General features: G+C 31.8%; 1 protein-coding gene across 2 annotated transcripts; it reads right to left on the bottom strand.

Moving 5' to 3' along the window:
* Positions 1-790: 790 nt before the first annotated feature.
* LOC144844623 (ras-related protein Rab-3-like) lies at positions 791-20,600 on the bottom strand. 2 transcript variants are annotated; one of them, XM_078701621.1, is made up of 5 exons: positions 20,440-20,600; positions 18,525-18,752; positions 7,696-7,814; positions 5,549-5,673; positions 791-4,996 (listed from the first exon to the last, which is right to left on the bottom strand). In XM_078701621.1, exons 2-5 carry the CDS (start codon positions 18,750-18,752, stop codon positions 4,809-4,811), a joined length of 660 nt encoding a protein of 219 aa, XP_078557747.1. In that variant the 5' UTR covers positions 20,440-20,600; the 3' UTR covers positions 791-4,808. The 2 variants fall into 2 exon arrangements, with proteins under 2 accessions (XP_078557747.1, XP_078557746.1); XM_078701620.1 differs by lacking the exon at positions 20,440-20,600 and adding an exon at positions 19,878-20,163.
* Positions 20,601-20,839: the final 239 nt, after the last annotated feature.

Below are 20,839 nucleotides of genomic sequence, written 5' to 3'. Positions count from 1 at the left end.
GCGGGTTAGTTGTCCTACAGTAGAGGTAATTACCCTAAGGTGGTACTGTAGTTATCCTAGCGGGGTAGTTGTCTGGGTGGTAATTGTTCTGGCGGGTTAGTTGTCCTACAGTAGAGGTAATTACCCTAAGGTGGTACTGTAGTTATCCTAGCGGGGTAGTTGTCTGGGTGGTAATTGTTCTGGCGGGTTAGTTGTCCTACAGTAGAGGTAATTACCCTAAGGTGGTACTGTAGTTATCCTAGCGGGGTAGTTGTCTGGGTGGTAATTGTTCTGGCGGGTTAGTTGTCCTACAGTAGAGGTAATTACCGTAAGGTGGTACTGTAGTTATCCTAGCGGGGTAGTTGTCTGGGTGGTAATTGTTCTAGCGGGTTAGTTGTCCTACAGTAGAGGTAATTACCGTAAGGTGGTAATGTAGTTATCCTAGCGGGGTAGTTGTCTGGGTGGTAATTGTTCTGGCGGGTTAGTTGTTCTACAGTAGAGGTAATTGCCCTAAGGTGGTACTGTAGTTATCCTAGCGGGGTAGTTGTCTGGGTGGTAATTGTTCTGGCGGGTTAGTTGTCCTACAGTAGAGGTAATTGCCCTAAGGTGGTACTGTAGTTATCCTAGCGGGGTAGTTGTCTGGGTGGTAGTTGTCCTAGAGTGGTGGTTGGTCAGAGGGTAGTTTGTCTTGGTGGTAGTTGTCCGGATACAAGCTTGTCGGGCTAGGACATGTTTCGGACACGAAGCTTATCAGGCTAGATGTTTCATCATTGAACATTCTCTGTGATTCTGATAAAAAAGTGAACATGAATTCTACCTCTATAGTTAATTTATTTTCACCATTCAATATACACATACAGATTTACTTGGTTACACATTGCTAATGTAACTAGAAGGGGAACATATTATTGGATATCAATCTGCAATGTTTATAGAATTTGTTAAACATTTACTTACATAAATATATTTATATACCATTATATTTTGACTATGATATTATCTACATCTAATTGAACACCACCAAGTTTTCACTTTTTTTTTCAAACAAATAAAATCAAATTATAGCAGTTATATATAGGCGTTGCCAGGATTTTGGAGAGTAGGTTAAATTGACACACATATTAGGATTACATAATAAATATATTAACTATAGCATGCAACCGTGACCCAATATCTGTGGGAACTAAACTTTTACTTTTTCTTTAGACAATGTCGCTTGAATATACTCTAATAAAAAAGTTTTTTTGCACCTCTGGCGACGCCTATAGATATGATTTGTACAGATCTGTTTGAAAGGTATGAATATGGGTTTAAACCCAGCTTGCGTACCCCGATATGGTCTGTACACGCAGACTATAGATAATAACCAAAGACGGTTTATACATTACACATGGATAACATACGGCAAACACATTTTGCTACCATATATGAAAGGAATGCTAGGGTTGGATTGCACAACTTGCTTAGTTACAGTCTCTCTCAATAATATCAGTTTGTCAGGAAGAAAATGCTTTATTCCAGGAGAGCTCTGGTAAATTATAAACCAAGGAACAAATCCTGAGCTATCAAACATTTTTGCCGTGTATACAGTAATATTTAATCTAATTTTCTAATTATACTTTCTAAACACAATAATATAAACAATTTAAATAAGTATTTTTAACAAAATGTTCACCCTTTCGTCAAATATAATCATATTCATCAATAAACATAACAACAAATTAAAGATAATCTTGAACTTTGACATATTGAGAATACATGTTGATTGAATGAAAGACACAAGAAATTGCAATTAGCTAGAAAAAACAAATACAGAAGCAATTATGTTAATGACGGTACATTATTACATAATTTTGTAATATATTTAATACAGGAAGGTACAGCAGCAGAAGCATAAATTACATTGAACTCTGACCTTTCTGATAAATATATTTTGATTACATTATTAACCTATTAGAATGAAAGAAAGACAAATAAATTGCAAACCATTAACTAACAAAATACAGAAGCAAAAAATTATATTTTAGTCGCATAGTTTTCAGGAAAGGGTGGCGATTCCTAATGTTAGAATCCATAAAGTTAATATTCATTTTATAATACAAGTTTTAGTAGAGGTAGAGGGGAGGGAGACTAAAATGAGCACTTCACATGTTGTATGTTTTATTTTGCATAAAACCCACTATAAATATATGAATGACTAAGTGTGTATAGATTTACACAACTGGGCTACATTACATTCCCAAATTGAAATTTGTAATACTTTACACCTACTTCAGTGTGGTCATAAAGAAACACAACAATAAATATAAGAACAATGACATTTATTTTGTAGAGAAGTGAATTAATCCTCCAAAATCGAACCAAATTAGTTAAAATAAACACAATCTTAATCAGTTATATTCACATTATCCAGATACATAATCATTAAATTTTATACGTGAACCCAAATAAAATGTTTGATTACGTGGTAGATAAAGGCTATTGTTTACGCCCACATTGCAAAATAATGCTAATAAAATTTATCAATACCACTTCAATACTGTACTTTAATCAATGTAGGTATATTATTATTATTCAATTTTCACTTGCTGTCTACATGATACTTATTTGAGGACATTTTGCCCATTATCATTTTTTGTGTGGGCAGGTCCGTTTCAAAACGATACATAATATAAAAAAATTATAATTTAAATTTTTAAAATAATGATGAAGCAATTTAAAATTATGGAATGTACAATAGGAATAATGAAGTATTGTATTTTGGTTTTTTCCTCAGAAAATTAAATTAGTATTTCTTAAATATTTTTTTATCATAGGTATGTAATATTCAGTTTATTAAAAACACCCCTTTAGCTAAAATGAACTGTTCTAATTTCTGAGCAAAATTAAGGCAGTTTTATTGATCTGAAGGAATAATGAAATGTGCTTTGGTTGTAACAGTCCTTGTGGATGAAACAAATATAAAACACAGAAATAGTCAGTACTTTTTATCATCTACTCAAAGAACAATGCATTATTTTTAAATACTTCTACATTAACAGCATAATAAAAAAGGAGTATACTGTACAAAAAACAATAGCTATTGTGTGGAATTTCTAATAAATAAAATAAATAAATAGTATACATTCTCTGTACAAGAATAATTGACAGTCTAATAATCAAAATAAATATTTTTTGAAAACAAAATAACAAAATAATATTAATCAGAAAAACAACATGGGATTAACAAATTTGAAAATGGTAAGACTGGCCTACATGAATTATGTTATCTAAATTAAAATATTTAATATACATATGTTCATGCATTAAAGTCAGTAATTAAGGACCACAATGTAAAAAGAATATTATGTCAGCAGTTACCACGACTACATTTGATTAAATGAATTCAACTGCCCACACATTGTCAATACTGATGATGATTAAAATTATCTAGCAAATGCTCTCCTCAAATAAAATTAGATTTTACGCTAATATCGTAGCCAAGGATAAGTGCTTCACATGCCATATTATAATGCCATTATAATTGATTATTTTATGAAAATGTTGGAAGGTATAATAGGTAAAAAATCTAGTAATAATCATTTTTCAACCAGGTTCAATAACAATCACATTCAATAGTTATTATGGACTTAACTTATCATTATAATATCCATAACAGAAATTTCTTTCAGATTGGAAAAATCTTTCTTGATGGGGATTGTGAATAAATTAACTCTAATTATATTTTATGTTTAATACTATAGGGTTTTCATTTTAATGTTTTTCCATAAAAATAATCTATCTTTAATAATGATGGGATATGAATAATAATTATATTTTCATGGTTTGTACATAATCAGTGCTGAATATATTTTTGACTAATATTTATGCATTTGATATTATTGCAATGTCTTTGTATTACCAACAAATTTCTTTGTTTCATCACCGTTTTCTCTTCCTATTAAATCTATGCAAAAATCATTAGCAATCATGCATCCATGATGAATAAATATATCATAAACTTAATTTGAATACATTTTATATCTAAACGTAATAACTTAAGGATAAAAAAAAAGAGAACAGTTATATTTTACCCACATGTTGGTTGATACTAAGCACGGATTAATGGCTAAATTCGTCCATGTTTAAATTATCAGCTCCAAGAAAATCTACTATTTATAAACAATGACATGCGTTTTATACATCATACACATTTATTTTTTTTATATATATTGAATGATAAACATTGAATATTATTAGTGAACAAGAACCCTAATCATCAACGCTGTTCCACATTGCATCAGATCATCAGTGACGCCACAAAGTAAGGACTACTGTAACATGACTACCGACATTTTATGTTTTCACAAACGGACAAATATTTAACCATAACATTAGTAGTTAATTAATTAATAAGTAATTAAACTACACCTTTTAATAGCCGATTTGTCTAGCTTTAAAGCCATGCAAATAAAAAATTTAAACAAAAATGACTTTAAGCTAAGATTACTGTATGTGTTTTGGAAACCTCATACGCATGTTTTCATCAAACCACTATGTTGTTAGTGTCACTTCGTGGCGTCACTAACAAAATTTTATTCTTGATTTTTAAATAATTGTAAATTAACAAGCACTAAAAACAGTACACCATATTTATCTATGGTAATATAAATTGATGGGTAAACATCAATATTAAATAGAATTTATAGCTGGACATTGAACACAATAGATTTAAATCAATTATTTTTTAATCATTTTTTAAAGTAGTTTTTAGTGAAAGGGAATGCAGTTGAAGATGTACGTCTCCACGAGAGTCAACAAATCTACCCAATTAACTTAACCTTTGACCTTTAACAGCTACAATTGCTTGAAGCTGGTTGAGGGTTTTCCGTTAGCCTCGTGCCTTTTGAGCCGCTTACAATTGTTGGGTCGGAATCCAAACTTTCTGACATTTTGTCGCATATTATATCCACAAGTCGCTCAAATGTTTGTTTTACGTTTATGTTTTCTTTCGCACTGGTTTCAAAGAACTCCAAACCTGAAATTAGATTAAAGAATCTTTAGTTTTCAGTATTTATTATAACAAGCTTAAAAGGGTCTTTTACTGGCTCCAGTTTATGTTCACATCAGATTGCGCGTACAGCATTAGTGTCTTTTTGTTTTCAAGCGCCACTTGACTATGTGCATAAAAGATTTGCATATAGCTGCGTATATAAATGTTGAGAAAACAAACATTCAGAAGTTTTTTTTTTACAACTTGCAAGTTCTTTAGATTATAAGAAAAAGAAGGGAAGATTAAATTCTTTTCTTTCTTTTAAAAAAAAATTAAAGCTTGATTCCCACTTGGATGTAACCAAACCGCAAATAATTTGACCAATTTGACAACGCGATAGACCGTCATTCGCTTGTGATTGGTCAATTCACTTGTGTTGAGTCTACGTTATTGGGTCGCATCTGAGTGGGAACTCAGCTTTACAGTGATCCCTGTATGTTCATTGATGACACTGTATACTGTATTAGGTCTATTAAAATTGTCACCTTCCAAACTCCTTCACGGCCATTTATTATTTTTTAAAATTTTTTTACATACCCAGTTGATCTGCCAATTGTTTTCCTTTCTCTGCTGACAGTACTCTTTCTTCTTCCATATCACATTTATTACCAACCAAGATCACTTGAGCATTGTCCCATGAATATGTTTTTATTTGTGTACACCTGCCATGAGAAAAAAAATCCAAATTGAATGTGATAAAAAATAGAAGACTACTATAATAAACAGTAACAGAATAAGGTAATTTCAGCACACAAAACACTATTTCGAAGCCCTGTAAAAATCTCTCCTTTTAAAATAATTGATACAGTTGATGGGACCCAATTTACTACCATTTATACCTGATGAGGTACACTATGGCTTGTCAAACCTACTGTAGTAGGAGCATAATAGTACTTGGAATCATTTTCTGTTTCTGAGGCTTACTTTTATTAACATGATAATTTTTACTGACTATAAATTACAGTAGGCCTACTTGGTATTATTTTCTGTTTCTGAGGCTTACTTTTATTAACATGATAATTTTTACTGACTATAAATTAGAGTAGGCCTACTTGGTATCATTTTCTGTTTCTGAGGCTTACTTTTATTAACATGATAATTTTTACTGACTATAAATTAGAGTAGGCCTACTTGGTATTATTTTCTGTTTCTGAGGCTTACTTTTATTAACATGATAATTTTTACTGACTATAAATTAGAGTAGGCCTACTTGGTATCATTTTCTGTTTCTGAGGCTTACTTTTATTAACATGATAATTTTTACTGACTATAAATTAGAGTAGGCCTACTTGGTACATTTTCTGTTTCTGAGGCTTACTTTTATTAACATGATAATTTTTACTGACTATAAATTAGAGTAGGCCTACTTGGTATTATTTTCTGTTTCTGAGGCTTACTTTTATTAACATGATAATTGTTACTGTAGATCCAAAAGCAAACATCATTCAAAATGAATTATCAAATTCATAAGATGTGCAGCTGCATGGCTGTCTCAAAATAACGACATGTCTCAGAATATTGTGAGCGTGCATATGCAAAATCAATGGTTAGCCACCACTATGAAATCAATGCAGCGAAGAGCAATTAAATGTTATCCATGGTAAGATTATTATTAGCAAGATTGTTGAATAAGACAAAATGCCATTTTCTTGAAAAATAATTGCCAACTTGAAATATGTAACAGTACGTGCAGCAAAGGTAAATTTTCAAGAACACTTGGATTCTGTTGAGTGTTTGAATCAAGAGATGGCGGATAAAATTAAACAGAAAATTAGATTGAAATCTTCGGAAGATTAATAGTAACCTTGATGACATGGACAGTCGGCAGCAATAAAATAATTTCTTTCTTAATGAAATTGCCGAAACAATATAAATGTTGCTTAAAGATAAATGCTTAGGTTTGAAATGAGTATAGTGATCTACTGTATGTCCTAATCATTGTAGGCTCCACCCAACAATTTGCTGTGGGTGGAAGATACTGTAGAGTACAATGTTTCAGCACATTATATCATAAAAAGAACAATGAGCGCCGTTTGGTAGTAGCAGCACTCGACACACAGGGACCCTTATAGAGACGATTGACTGCACAAAATTTCTTTTAAACGCTATTTTCAAAGCACTTTTGACAAAAATGATTTACCACAAATTGCTTAATATTTAAAATTGATTATATTTACACACAATTTTTTAAGGGATACGCCACAGAAGCAGGTGTATTGTACTGTAGGAGTGTCTAATTCACATTCTCCAATTTCCATAAAACTGAGGATGATTCAGTTGCGCAGTACAGACTTACTTCTGGTGACATTTTACGCTGGCAGGGTACCAGTATCTTTTTCATGGTCATTACTAATACTATATAACCTCTCTATGAGATTTACAGTATGTTACATCCTGGTCAATTCCATTGAATGTATTGGAAAACCACATCAACACCATTCTACTGCAGATACTGCAGTAATTACATTTTGTAATTCATTAGAAAGAAACTACTAAAATCAGGGTATTGCTAAACCCCGCAAACCTCCAAAAAAACATAGCAAACCCCACCGAACCAACAAAAAAGTGATTGAATCATGGAGTGTACCCCTAAAATCATACATGATTGCAGTAAATGATGTAGTTACTGCAGTACAATAATCTTGACATCAGAATGTGTGCACTTTATGTTATCATTTTCTTACCAATCTTGTACACTATTGAATGATTCTTCATTTGTTACATCATACATAAGAATAAACCCCATAGCTCCTCTGTAGTAAGCTGTTGTAATTGTACGATACCTCTCTTGCCCTGCTGTGTCCTGAAAAACACAAAATACAAAATGTTATATAATAAACTGTATAGTGCAACATGAATATTTTCAATTAATATTTTCCTATGCATAGTGTAGTAATGTATGTGGTGTCATCACTGGTCATACTTTATTTAAATTTTGTTTTAAATTAAGCGTTTTTCACACCTGTTTTGGTCGAGCTTTGGAAAATAAAATCACATCCCAATGTTTCAATTTCACGACACCCCATGTGACTATGCACCAATCTTTTAACTTGATATGCATGTAGTCGCTTGCTGCATCGTGAAAACAAATAATCACTGTACGTAGCTGTACGTGCAATCCAACACAAACCTGAACTGGACATGAGCAGGTATGAAAGACCCTTTATTACATACAGTATAGTGACTGACACATAATGTAGAAATACTGTATTTATTTAACATCTTAAAAGATATTTTGAATAAAATTTATGTCAATATCATACTTTTATGCTGGTTGTATTAATATTTTTTATCTTATATAAAAATAGTCAAATTTAATATGGATAATTGTTATCATTGGATTCCATGCCTTTCTTTCAATTTAATCATCACAGAATTAAAAACATTTTTAAATATTAAAAATGCAGTAGTGTATACTGGATACACTGTACAGTATCTTGAATATTTGTGATATTATTAAAATATTCAAGACTATTTCAGTATTTAGAAACAAAAGAATTTATGCAGCGTTATATGTAGCCATGTACAAGTGTTGCTTGCCACTCTTTGAATGCAAATTGAATTTATCACTTTGAAAGGTCAAACTGCAAATATCAAGCAAATACACACATTCAAACATTGCTTTTTCACAATCTTTGATGATTTTTAAACGACAGCAATTCTATTCACTGACACTAAAATACTAACAACTTCTCACTTCGTTTTCCTCCAATTGACCTAGTGTTACTACTGTAGGTTCAGGATTTTTATCTTTTGCGATTTAATTTCCAAAATTTATCCGTCTATAGATGACATTACAGGCATTGAACCAAATAGTGTTTTTTTACAAAATACCATGTATATGGAGAGGGAGTCTTCGAGAATAGGCTATTGTCAGTTTATCCAAGTAAGCTATGCACAAAATAGACAATGGGGTTTGCAAGATAATTGGACACATCAGATTTCTATTTTTGTAGCCAGTAAACAGTAAATGTCAATCTATTGTATGGTTGCAATGCTTCACCATATCCTGCTGGAAAAGGAGGATCACACAATGGACAAACTTGTATTTGTAGTCAGCTAACCTATACTATCACTGTTGTGTAAACACATTGTTATGCTCACACTTATCAAAAGTAAATATTTTATCATAGATATGCCGCCAACACAAATTCTTTAGGCTAATAAAGGATGGCTAATGAACTGAATCACTATCTATCTAGGGTTAACGTTTATTGTAACACCAAGTATCAGTACAGTACAAATCCAAAAATTAGGGAGATTTTCCTGCCAAACACAAAAAGTCCCTTCTTCAACTACCTTTACTGGCAGAACTGTTCCTGCCAAATCCCAAAATCCTTCAACTACAGGTAGAAATTGTGTCTTGCCAAACCTCGCAGATTTTCCTGCCAAACCCCAAAAGTCTCTTCCTCAAATATAGGCAGAGATTTTCCTGTCAAAATAAGTTCCTATTCTATCTACCTGCCAAATATAGATAGACAGTGATTTTCATTTATTTCCTGTGCATCTAGCATGATGGGATAGATACAAATTTTTCAAGAGTTTAAATATTCTTCTGAAAATGAAGTGACAGATTGAAAACAATCACTTTTATCACACAACAAGAAGCAATGACAATGCTCGACAGCATGGTTATTAGCCACCTGAGTGATGCACTAGTAGTGTGAAGAAAGCTAAGATGTTGGCAAAATTATTCCATTTCAATATTTATTTTTAGAAACAAAACTTTTAAATCATAATTAGAGATGAGAACAGTTTTAACTGTTCTCATTAAAATGCCTTTTCTGTGGTACTGTAAAAAAGAGAGAGTTGTATAAACTCTTCTTAGAATAAGACAATTATTTCCCCTATGCTTACTATGGACTAGTCTGAAAACCCCACCCTCATTTGCCAACATAAACACCACATCATTCTCAAGAATTCTCAACAAATGCATTGTCACCAAAATATTACAAATATTACAACTTTCACAATAATTTCCATACAGTAATATTTTAACAATCCTGTGGAATTTATTGAATGAAAAATTAATGATAAAATTATTTTTTTTAAAATTTTAATATCTTTAAAAATAATGCAGTAACTATAGGCCTAAGAAAAATGTGAAGTTCAGTCCATCTAAATTTAATTATTATTTTCAAAAATCCTTAAAACTAAACATAGAATATTATTCAAAATTCAAAAGCTGTATATCAAAATACCTTGGAAAGAGTGTACATATTGAAAGCTATAATGTTCAATACCTAAAGCAAAAGTTATGATGACTAGACCTGCATATATCTGGAAACACTAATAAAACAACTATATTCAGAGGCTTGCATAGGGATATTCAAGTGAGACACTGTAGATTTAGAAAATCTTACAGCCAACATTTGAAATTGAGATTTGTATAAGGAATAAATGTCTTGAATGCACCACACAAAATGATTTTTTTTTTCAAAAATAATGTCAGATACTAAATTTATAAAATGGATTATCTGCTTCATACCAAATATACCGTAACATTCAATTTGAAACCGATAAACATTAACAATTTATTATTTCTTAAAATCTTTTTGTGCTCATGCTACTCAACTAAAATTATTTACTGGGGAATCACGGTCTGAACACACCTAAATCATTGCAAACAAGTGTAAACCTCTACTATTACTAAGCTCAGTGCTACTCAACTAAAATTATTTACTGGGGAATCACTGTCTGAACACAACCTAAACCATTGCAAACAAGTGTAAACCTCTACTAAGCTCAGTGCTACTCAACTAAAATTATTTACTGGGGAATCACTGTCTGAACACAACCTAAACCATTGCAAACAAGTGTACAGTTAACCTCTACTAAGCTCAGTGCTACTCAACTAAAATTATTTACTGGGAAATCACTGTCTGAACACAACCTAAACCATTGCAAACAAGTGTAAACCTCTACTAAGCTCAGTGCTACTTCACTAAAATTACAAACTGGGAAACTCTCAAAAGTGCAATAATCAAATAAACTGGAAATGTATTTAAACTAATATTAATATTCTTTTTAGTTTTGGCTCACTGCTAGTAGCACTTACAGTAATTCTAAAAGTGTAGATTGTATTGTATGGACACATCCACACATAATGCAGCAATCAAATATTATCTGGAAAAACAATAACTTTTTTTCTTTTTTGCTCATGAACTGCTAGACTAGCATTATAGAAGACTGTCTGAACACCACCCAAATGAATAAGCTATCAAGTAAGCCAAAAATCTTTACAAAATTTTATAATTGATTTAACTATTTTTAGTTGCCAGAAACTGCGTGGTAATAGATTAACGCTTGAAGCATAGAATAGCAGATAGTATTGACAATATTATGCCTATAATAGCAGATAGTATTAATAGTATAGTATGTATGCGTTTACAATTCAAAAGGTTTTAAATCCTGAAAATGAAACAGTGTCATTGACAGTATAATTAAAAACCAGTTTATACTGGAGAGTGAGTTGAGTGTACTTGAAAGAGGGTTAGGCCTAATTCTGGTTCATAATATTGATTACAATATAGTTAATGAGTAATGATGATGTAATATTTTAATTAGTGTTTATCTATTTATCTATTTACTAATGAGAATATGGAGTGAGTGTACAGTAGAATCTGTTTGGAACTTTGACTATTTGAACTTTAAGTTCACTTGATACAAAAGCAGTATAATGTCTAGCCACAATTAACATCCGGCAGTATTGTGTCTTCTGACAGCAATCTTTATCCCATGTGATACTGTAGTATATAGCCAGAGATTTTACAGTATGTAGTGGTGTAGGTTATTAAAGGTAATATTTAGGAGTTAGGTGCTATGATATAGGCCTTTTGCAATCAGCAAACACAATATTGCAGATGTTTATTTCTGCTTGTGTATCGGCCACCGGAAACCGAAGAAATGAATTTCGTTTTTACTGTACAGTATTTCATGTCATTTCCTACAATCATACATTATTTGATTTATTTTCACGAAATTCATGCTATAAATACATCAAATGAAAGAATAAAGATTGCTGTTGTGGTACAATACTGTACTTTTTATCAAAACAGTCTTGTTATTTTTTTTTTAATTCTTCACATAACAATTTTTTTTATTAAACTAAAAGTTCACAATACAACAAGCATGTAAGAATTGGTTTACTATATTAATACAACCAATACACCACACCTTGATTCACACAAACTGTATTCAATTTCAATGAGTGCATTCAGTGTTCATGAATACACAATATAATATTACAGGCTACTTGAATATCGCAGTTAACATTTTTTTTTTATTATCAATATTAGCGCTGCTTCAGATGCATCATTTCAATCATAATCAATCTTATATGTAAATTTTATTCTAGAAGGAATTGATTTATTAGGTGATGGATTGTTGTGATTAATTATAATTTACAACAAACAATTATTATTAAAAGACTATTATTAATAATACCAATACTATTAAAATTTATAATGATAATGATTAAGGATTGTTGTTTTCTTTTTGAAGCCTCATTCTCGTCGTATATTATTAACTATATATAATATGGCCGACTTCTGTCAAAAATGACAATGTCAATTAGTCTTACAATTATCTGAATGATGACTTAAGCCAGGACTGTTTAAAGCACCTTTGGCTGGTCCCAACATTGACCAAGGGCTTCTTTCAACCAGTGCCCACCTTAACCAGAGGAGAGGCATTAGCCAATACGTCTGAGGCAGATACTAGATGCAGGGGCTGCCATAAGATTTCAAATGCCTAATGGTACCCCAGCTCCATATACAGTACCCGATATTTCCAGATGGTCTCCCATCCAAGCTCTAACCGGGCCCACTTTTGCTTAACTTCGGTGATCTGACGAGAATGTTTCAATGTGGTAAAGGCCCATTTACACTAGGATGATAACGATCAACGATAAATAGACAAATATGCATTTTTCGTAAAAAAAAAAAACTTCTCATTCTAGAAGTATAGAATAACCATCTATGTTTCCTTCGATGAAAATGATATATTCAAACGCCCAATCAAATGACATCACGATTATTAAGAGCAATAATATCGTGGCAATACAATGATTTTATTTTGTTTTTATTTATCATGACGCCATTTGATTGGAATTTTACAAATATTATAAATGATTATCATATAGTTCTAGAACGAAAACCTTTCTAATTTCTTTTGTTTTATGTAATAAAAATGCATGCTTTTATATTTATCGTCGATCGTTATCGTCCTAGTGTAAATGGGCCTTAAGGCCGTATAATATTCACCAAATATTAACTGATACTACTAAAATTATAATCTCTCCACTTGATTGTAATGTAAAGAGATTCAAAAGCTGAGAATTTTGTAATAAAATGACTGCTTCATATTATTGGTTACGTCACCCAAATGCATCAAACGACATTTAACGTTTCTGAATTCTATTTTACCTTTTAAATATTGAAATGTTCTGTTGGAAAAAGGACACCAAAGATACTGTATGAATATTTCTGTACCAAGACAATAGAAGCCAAACATTGATTGATTTCCTTGATTAAACATGGCCAATCCCTTTCCTACTAGATGCAACAATGAACCACAAAAACAGGATTCAATCAAGTTTTAAATAATCATTCAATTTGTATGGAGTAAAGATGACACTCTCTCCATTGCCATCACACATTCATTTTAGGTGGAGGCAAAAAAAAAAAGGCATATAATTTTAAAAAGTACTAAAATCTATGTGCTCTAAATAATCTTTATTGCCAGTATGGCTGGGTACAGTAGTTAAGGTTGAATACAAATTAATTTAATGTACACTGAATGTGTGAGCCTTTCCACACTATGGCTGTAATGTCAACTCGAAATTTTTGAATTATATCAATTTCAGGTTAAAATCAGTAATTTTGGTCATTTTCCCCCATTAATTAAAACTAAAAGCCATGGTTTCGGTTTTTCGTAGCGGTATTGTTAGTATTGGTAATGGATTCATTGTTGGATACACTAAAGTTAGGTATGTACTGTAATGACTAATAAATATCATTACAAAACTGTCTAACAATACTTTAGAGTGCGTCATGATTGTTCATATTTGAGATATGTTGGACCTCTGGCCAGCCTAACACAGTGAGAAAGGGTTATTATAAATTCTCTTGGTTACAGTCTGTATAATAAAATAAACAGCCTCAATCTCAATATTGAATATTAAAAATAAGATCCTATATTTGTGAGTTGTATTGACCAATAAGGAAAGAAAACAATACATTGTATTTCCTTCTTGTATTAACATAATACAGTGTGGCTATGCTCAGATGTAAATTGTAAATAATATCTACAGTACACTCAATGGTTTACTAAAATCAATAATACAATATTAAATTTTCAGTGGTTGTTTGGATAAGATGCAATACTGTTTCAAACAAATGAAATTTGTAATTCTTATTCTAAACTACTGTAGTGTTTTTGCTGTATAATAGAATAGTTTGTCATTGACCACACCTTGCAATATGAAGAGGATACTCAATAGGCAATATTAACGTGAATTATAGCTGAATTATATGGAATTAATAGTAGTACAATAGTAACTGGACACACAAGCTCATTCCAGCTGATAAAGCTTATATTGATTATCATCCATTGTGTTTTACTTAATGAATTTCACTTCACCAATTGTAGTGCTGTAGGTAATACAGGTTTAATGTATAGTATAAACATGAAAAATAGTTTCTACAGTTCTTGTATAACCTGAACACCTAATTAATACTGTAACAACCCATGGCCATGGATACCTTGGTTTGCCTTGGTTAAATTTACCATTTTTCAGTCAATTGCGATTCTGGCCTTATGAAGAACATATGCAGATCATGACTATAAAAAGTCATATTTTATCAATGATGAACACGCAAGCTTCGATTCTTTTAATATTCTAAAGAAATGTTTAAAGAACCTCCTCTAAATTGGTACAGAAACCTATAGGCTATAGGACAATTTAACAGAAGTTTTATCCTACTGTACTACTAATACTAACTGCATAAATCGGCAGGCATGTATAGTAAATTCTCATAAATGTTCAGTGTACTGTATTAATGACTTTTACTGATAATTTTCACATTTTATCGCAAACATCAGATGACATATTAGTTGATTCAACTTGATAGTTTTCTTCGGGTCTGCAGTTTTGTAATTTTAAATTGTACATTTAAGAAACTTGATACAACACTCCCAGTATGAATTTCCTTGCAAATGACTATTGATTAGCATTGATTTTCCAGCACGATATGTTCTTGAAGCTTGCACAAACACACGCTTTAAAGCATTCAAACAAAATACTAACTGTACAGTCTTAAAATATGCTGACAGACAGTGACATACAGTACTGTATTATGAGCCAGAGTTACAAAGTGCTACTGTACACAAACAAACACAAACATATACACAAGATGTACATGAACAAAGTCTTATTACAAGTCTTTGGGAGGGGAGTTGTAATTTTGTCCTTAGAAAAAATCCTAACATGTGACAGGATTTGAACCCAGGACCCTTGGAGTGGTAGCGAAGCATCATAACTACCAAGCCACAACTCCACTCCATTGATGCCATTGTGCTGCGGCTTCACAAACATTGATCACACTAGATGTATAAATTTAATCAGAAAGAAAAAAAAATCAACTGTAAACTCCTGTTACTACTGTACATGCCTGGTAGAGTACTGCAGTTAGATTAACCAATGCCAACAGTTAATTTTTACTGACCACTGTCTGCTCAGTAGAACTTACCATCTTGGTTTGTACAGATACAGATCTTTTATTGTCATACAAACCAAAATAGTACAGTATGAAATTTGTCTTCTTGTTGCGAAAAAGAATACACTCAATTAGTACACTTGCAAAAAACCAACAATTTTATCAACAATGAAAATGTTTTTATTAAATACACTGACTGAAAACACTGTGGTTGAACAGCTGAATGCAATCCGCTCCTCAAATTCCGGAAAAAATGAGCCAGGAACACAACTGTAAACGCCAATGTTGTTTAGGACCAGAAAGTCAACCTTGTCCAAACAATAATTGGGTATTACAGGATTGATTTCTTTGTAGTAAATGTGAATGGTACATTATCACTATGGATAAACTCTGGTGTTTTCCCAAAAAATTTAATGCAAAATTATAAGACATAATTATCTTTAATATACTTTCTAAAGCTCTGTCTAAACTCAAACTAGTTTGACAAAAAAAGTGTGATGTGCCCAAATATGATAGTGATATGATGTCATATGTCCATATATGGGCACAGCACATTTTTTGTCACATAAAGTTTAATAGTGTGTAGACAGAGCTTTACAGAAATAAATGATTTTTATTTTGGTAGTGTCCAACCAGTGACTACCATTGACCAAGATAAAACAAGAGGGTTACTACTGGTGCAATACTTAAAGACCAATCATTTTGTTTTGGTTAGAAAAACCTTCAGCCAATGAATATAATTAATATACTTTAACATATTATTATCAACACCACAAAACATATTGCAAGACTTTATTATTCTTTGTTGGAAGCTGCAATCAATTTTTGTGCTGGTTACATACTGCAGCCTTAATTACCATCTGACATCATGTGATAACAACAGAAATGTAGGTCTTATCAAGAAACGATGGAGAAGGGGCATTTTTTTTGTCATGCCTCGTGCATTTGGAAAAATTATATAACTGAAATTAGTAGTAGTAATTTGGTTTGGGTGCTGGCAACTACCTGTACCTGTATACTGTACTTTGGCCTTCTTGTCTCCTTTCACTTGTTTTCATAGCACTTTGATTGAGATTTATTTTTGTGCTTTATAAATTTCAAACAATTTAAATTAAATGTTAATAATCCTATTCCTAAAACATTTATAAATTTGGTTACTCAATATCCAGAAGGACCTTGCCTTTGACTATTATCAATTAGTGCTGTGAAATGCAAACTATAAAATGAAAGCATTTTGTGGGTTTAAACTTGGCTTTATGCTTTTGTTGGATTTTGGTCTGTAAAATGTGTGCATTGTCACTTATCACAATTGGTCAATGAAGCATACAAATTTAGAAGACCTCGATTTAGTCACTTTTAAATTTAACTTTAAAATCTAACTGATGCATGCCTAAACGTGTATAGTCACTGTACTGTAAGTTTGCGGTAATTACAATTTACACAGACGAGCAGTAACGGTAATAAAAATATAGAATCTATGTTAGACCATTTACTGTACAAACAACGCTCAGCAGATGGGCGGTTTCCACTCAGGATAGATACAGAATATACATGGGACAATCTACGCGGTTTTTACCGCTCATCTATGTAAATTGGCCTTTATGGAAATAAATTTGAGAATGTCATTTCGGTTGTTGCCTGGTTTGGCTTTAGTATGCACCCTATCTGTCTTGTGATGATCAATCACCTTAGAGTGTGTGACTCACCTTTTACCAAGCCTAGCATTTTCCAGAAATTGTGGAATGACCGAAACGTCAAGACATTCTCTACCTAACTTTAGCAATAAGTTGTATAGTTATTTTTAACACTGTGCTATGTGCTCTTTTACGATTTCATGATTAAGTTCATGATGCAATATAAATTGTAATTTCTCAGTGATAAATTGTTGAGTTGAACAGCGAAACAAATGAGCCACGACATGACTCATAATGTACATAACATGAGTAACTACTCAGCGCAGTAGTAAAAAATGGAGACTGGTTTGGTGTATCTTCTACATGTACAGTAAGATAAGGTCTCAGGGTACACTTTGTAAAAGTAAGATTGTACTCAACATCTTGCAGTCAGTATACTGTACCTTGCGATGTAATGCAGAGTTGAAAAAGAAGAAAGGGCTTACCAATACCATACAATATTATTTAGTGTACTGTACTGTACTAAAGTCATTTTTTGTCTTTGTTTCAAAAACAATTAAAAAATGGTATAAAAACTGAACTGAAAAACAAGACAGGAGGTTATAATGTCTGTTTTCCACTAGAGGCGAATTTGTTGGCGCGAATCAAAAATATTAATTGTAAATGTACGCATGTATTCATATTTTCACCTTCCAAATCCCTTTCTGCGATATATTCTAGTTTAATAATAATAGTTTAAATAGTTCACAGTAGCTATGTTTTTTCTAAGCGAAAAATTGCGCAAACAACCACTGGTCAGGAAATGAGTGATGGGCGTGTTCATGAGCACTCGTGTGAATTGAATAGGTCGGCAGACTTACAATCCAAATCTTATACTGTAAGTGGAAAGGGTAGCACATTTTTTTCACTGCGAAACATTTGATTCATATTAATTGAAAACTGGTTTACAGTAAGGAGACAAGTTAAAGCAATAAAATCACTATACCTCTCAGGCCCGCTTACTGCATCTACCTCAGACAATCAGAAACAGAAAAGTTAAGCTAATTTTGAAACTGTCCAAAATATAAGTTGTATGTAATAATATAGTAGGTTATGCATATCATATCATATCAACAGAACCCAAAGGATTTAATTTTTTGTTTTCATAAAAATCACACTTACCCATATTTGTAGCTTAACTCGTTTGTCATTTCTGAAGACTGTTTTGACTTTAAAATCTATTCCAACAGTACTGACGAACGCTGACGTAAATGTGTCGTCTGCGTACCGGAATAAAAATGAGGTTTTACCGACACTGCTGTTTCCGATGATCAATAATTTAAACATATAATCAAAGTTCTGATCTGCTGCATCTTTTTGCCATTTGTTATCCATTGATGCTGAAGCCATCTGAAAAAAATAATAATGTAAATTGAAATTTATTTATGTTTTGAAAGGCGCCTGTGGTTATTATTCGTTTTAATTCTATAGTTGCGGGCAGCATACCCGTTTTATAGCGTCCTCTATTGTTTGGATATTTTATAAATTCTCTAATACAGTATTTCAAACACAAAAAGTATCAACATTTATTATTAGTCAACCCTCGAAGAGTCGACTGGAATCCTGCATACAGTAACTACTGTACTATAGAAGCCTAGCCCATTTAATTCTTTTCCTGATGGAGTCTGCATTTAAAAAAAAAACATTTACAACATCTGAGTGAACTCTGGTATTTAGACATTTTTTTCCTTTAAATCTCTCTTTAGAACCAAATGATTATAATATTTTTTTTAATGTTGTTATTCCATCCTTCTAATTGGCAAACATTTTCAAGTGCTTTGTTTAAGAAGTAGTGTACAGTAATACCAAGTGCCACATTTTTTAATTAAGTATTTAAGTCTGTATTGTTCGAAAATCAATTATCCACACACAATTGAAATATTCAATATCTCTCCTATGAATTGTTTTATAAAGCACATTCAAATTCTCAATTTTAATGATCTTTAGTGATTATTTTAAAACAATTATTACCTTACAGAACAATTGAACACAATAAAACAAAATAAATGAATAGAGTCAATATATTGACATTCTGCAAAATACATTACAGGCCTTGTCTGTATTATAATGAATTATGTTAATTAGCATTGTGAATGTTCTGTCACAAATCCATGTGAACAATTATTTCAACCTAATTAAACTTCTGTCACTCTTACTCAACACATATGCTACACTAAAATCTTTTACTGGCTAACAAACAAATATTTAATACTTTTTATGATAATAAATTCCACATAAATTAATGTTATTTCATTTATGCATACATTGACAAAACATGAATGTCATTGTCATTAGTTGTTTAAACCACTACATCAAACTGTTTTAGAAATATCTAATTCACGATAAAAATCTAAATAGTATGAAACATTAAAATAGCCAATCTTGACATTATCTTAAAGATAAAAAAACACAAATTATGTCAATGAACACAACTAATTATGTCTTGCATCAACCGTCATCCAATCAATAACAAACCTGAAGTCCTGCCTCGTGTCTCATTTGTAGAAAAATTCTTCAAATTTTCTAATTCTTATAAAAACTACACCTCCAAAAATATTAGCTTGTTCAGTTTACTAAAGCTCTTGTTAAAATAGTTTCTTATCAGCCTTATTGAAAGGACGCGGTTGATCGATTTGCTTTTATCGGCCACTCCAGTGTTCTCGCATTAAGTCTGGCCTAGCATTATTAAATATGGAAATAAGGTCTAATCATACATAATGAATGCACCGTCAATAAGGTCATTCAAGGTAAAGAATACCATGCTGTCACTATACAAATTTAAAACGATTTCTTTCATCATTAGTTGAATGTTTGAACGTCGGTTAACAGAATTTTAGAACGACTTAAAAGTCTAAAAGCAGGAATTTTGGTACCCCATCAATATTTTTTTTTAGCAAGTGCAACCTGACATTGGTTTGTCGGTGGGCGGAAGTAAGGCACCACACACCTCTACCTCCTCCCTCAACCACCACCATACGGCATCGATTCGGATTTCGGAAACGGATGATGATTATTGATAATATAAAGTTTCACTTACCTGTATTTATTTATTAATTAGTAATGTCCAAAAAAACAATGTGACAGTTTATTTCACACACAATATTGAGTATAATCTCTCTCCGTCGGCGAAACTGTTCGTTTTATAATACTGTGTCAGGCAACAATCAGCATCATCAAAGGATGGCTTATTAGCATAAATGATTGGCTTATGCCATGCGCCCATAATCATTATTTATTATGTTGATCAGCATAATTATAGATGGCGCTATCACTAAATCTTTGTTTTGACAAATTAATCCTCATATCATCATTTTCTACCGCTTTTCATAATTATGGCAGTACAACACATTCATTTATTATTGATATATAAGTATTGTAGCAAACATATTTCACATCATTCATATTTATCGTATTATTGGAGACCAACATGAAGTGGT

The sequence above is a fragment of the Antedon bifida genome, chromosome 6 (assembly GCF_963402885.1).
Source record: "Antedon bifida chromosome 6, ecAntBifi1.1, whole genome shotgun sequence".
Classification (NCBI taxonomy): domain Eukaryota; kingdom Metazoa; phylum Echinodermata; class Crinoidea; order Comatulida; family Antedonidae; genus Antedon; species Antedon bifida.
Note: the sequence above shows the minus strand (reverse complement) of the source record. Positions and strands in the feature narration are given on the sequence as shown.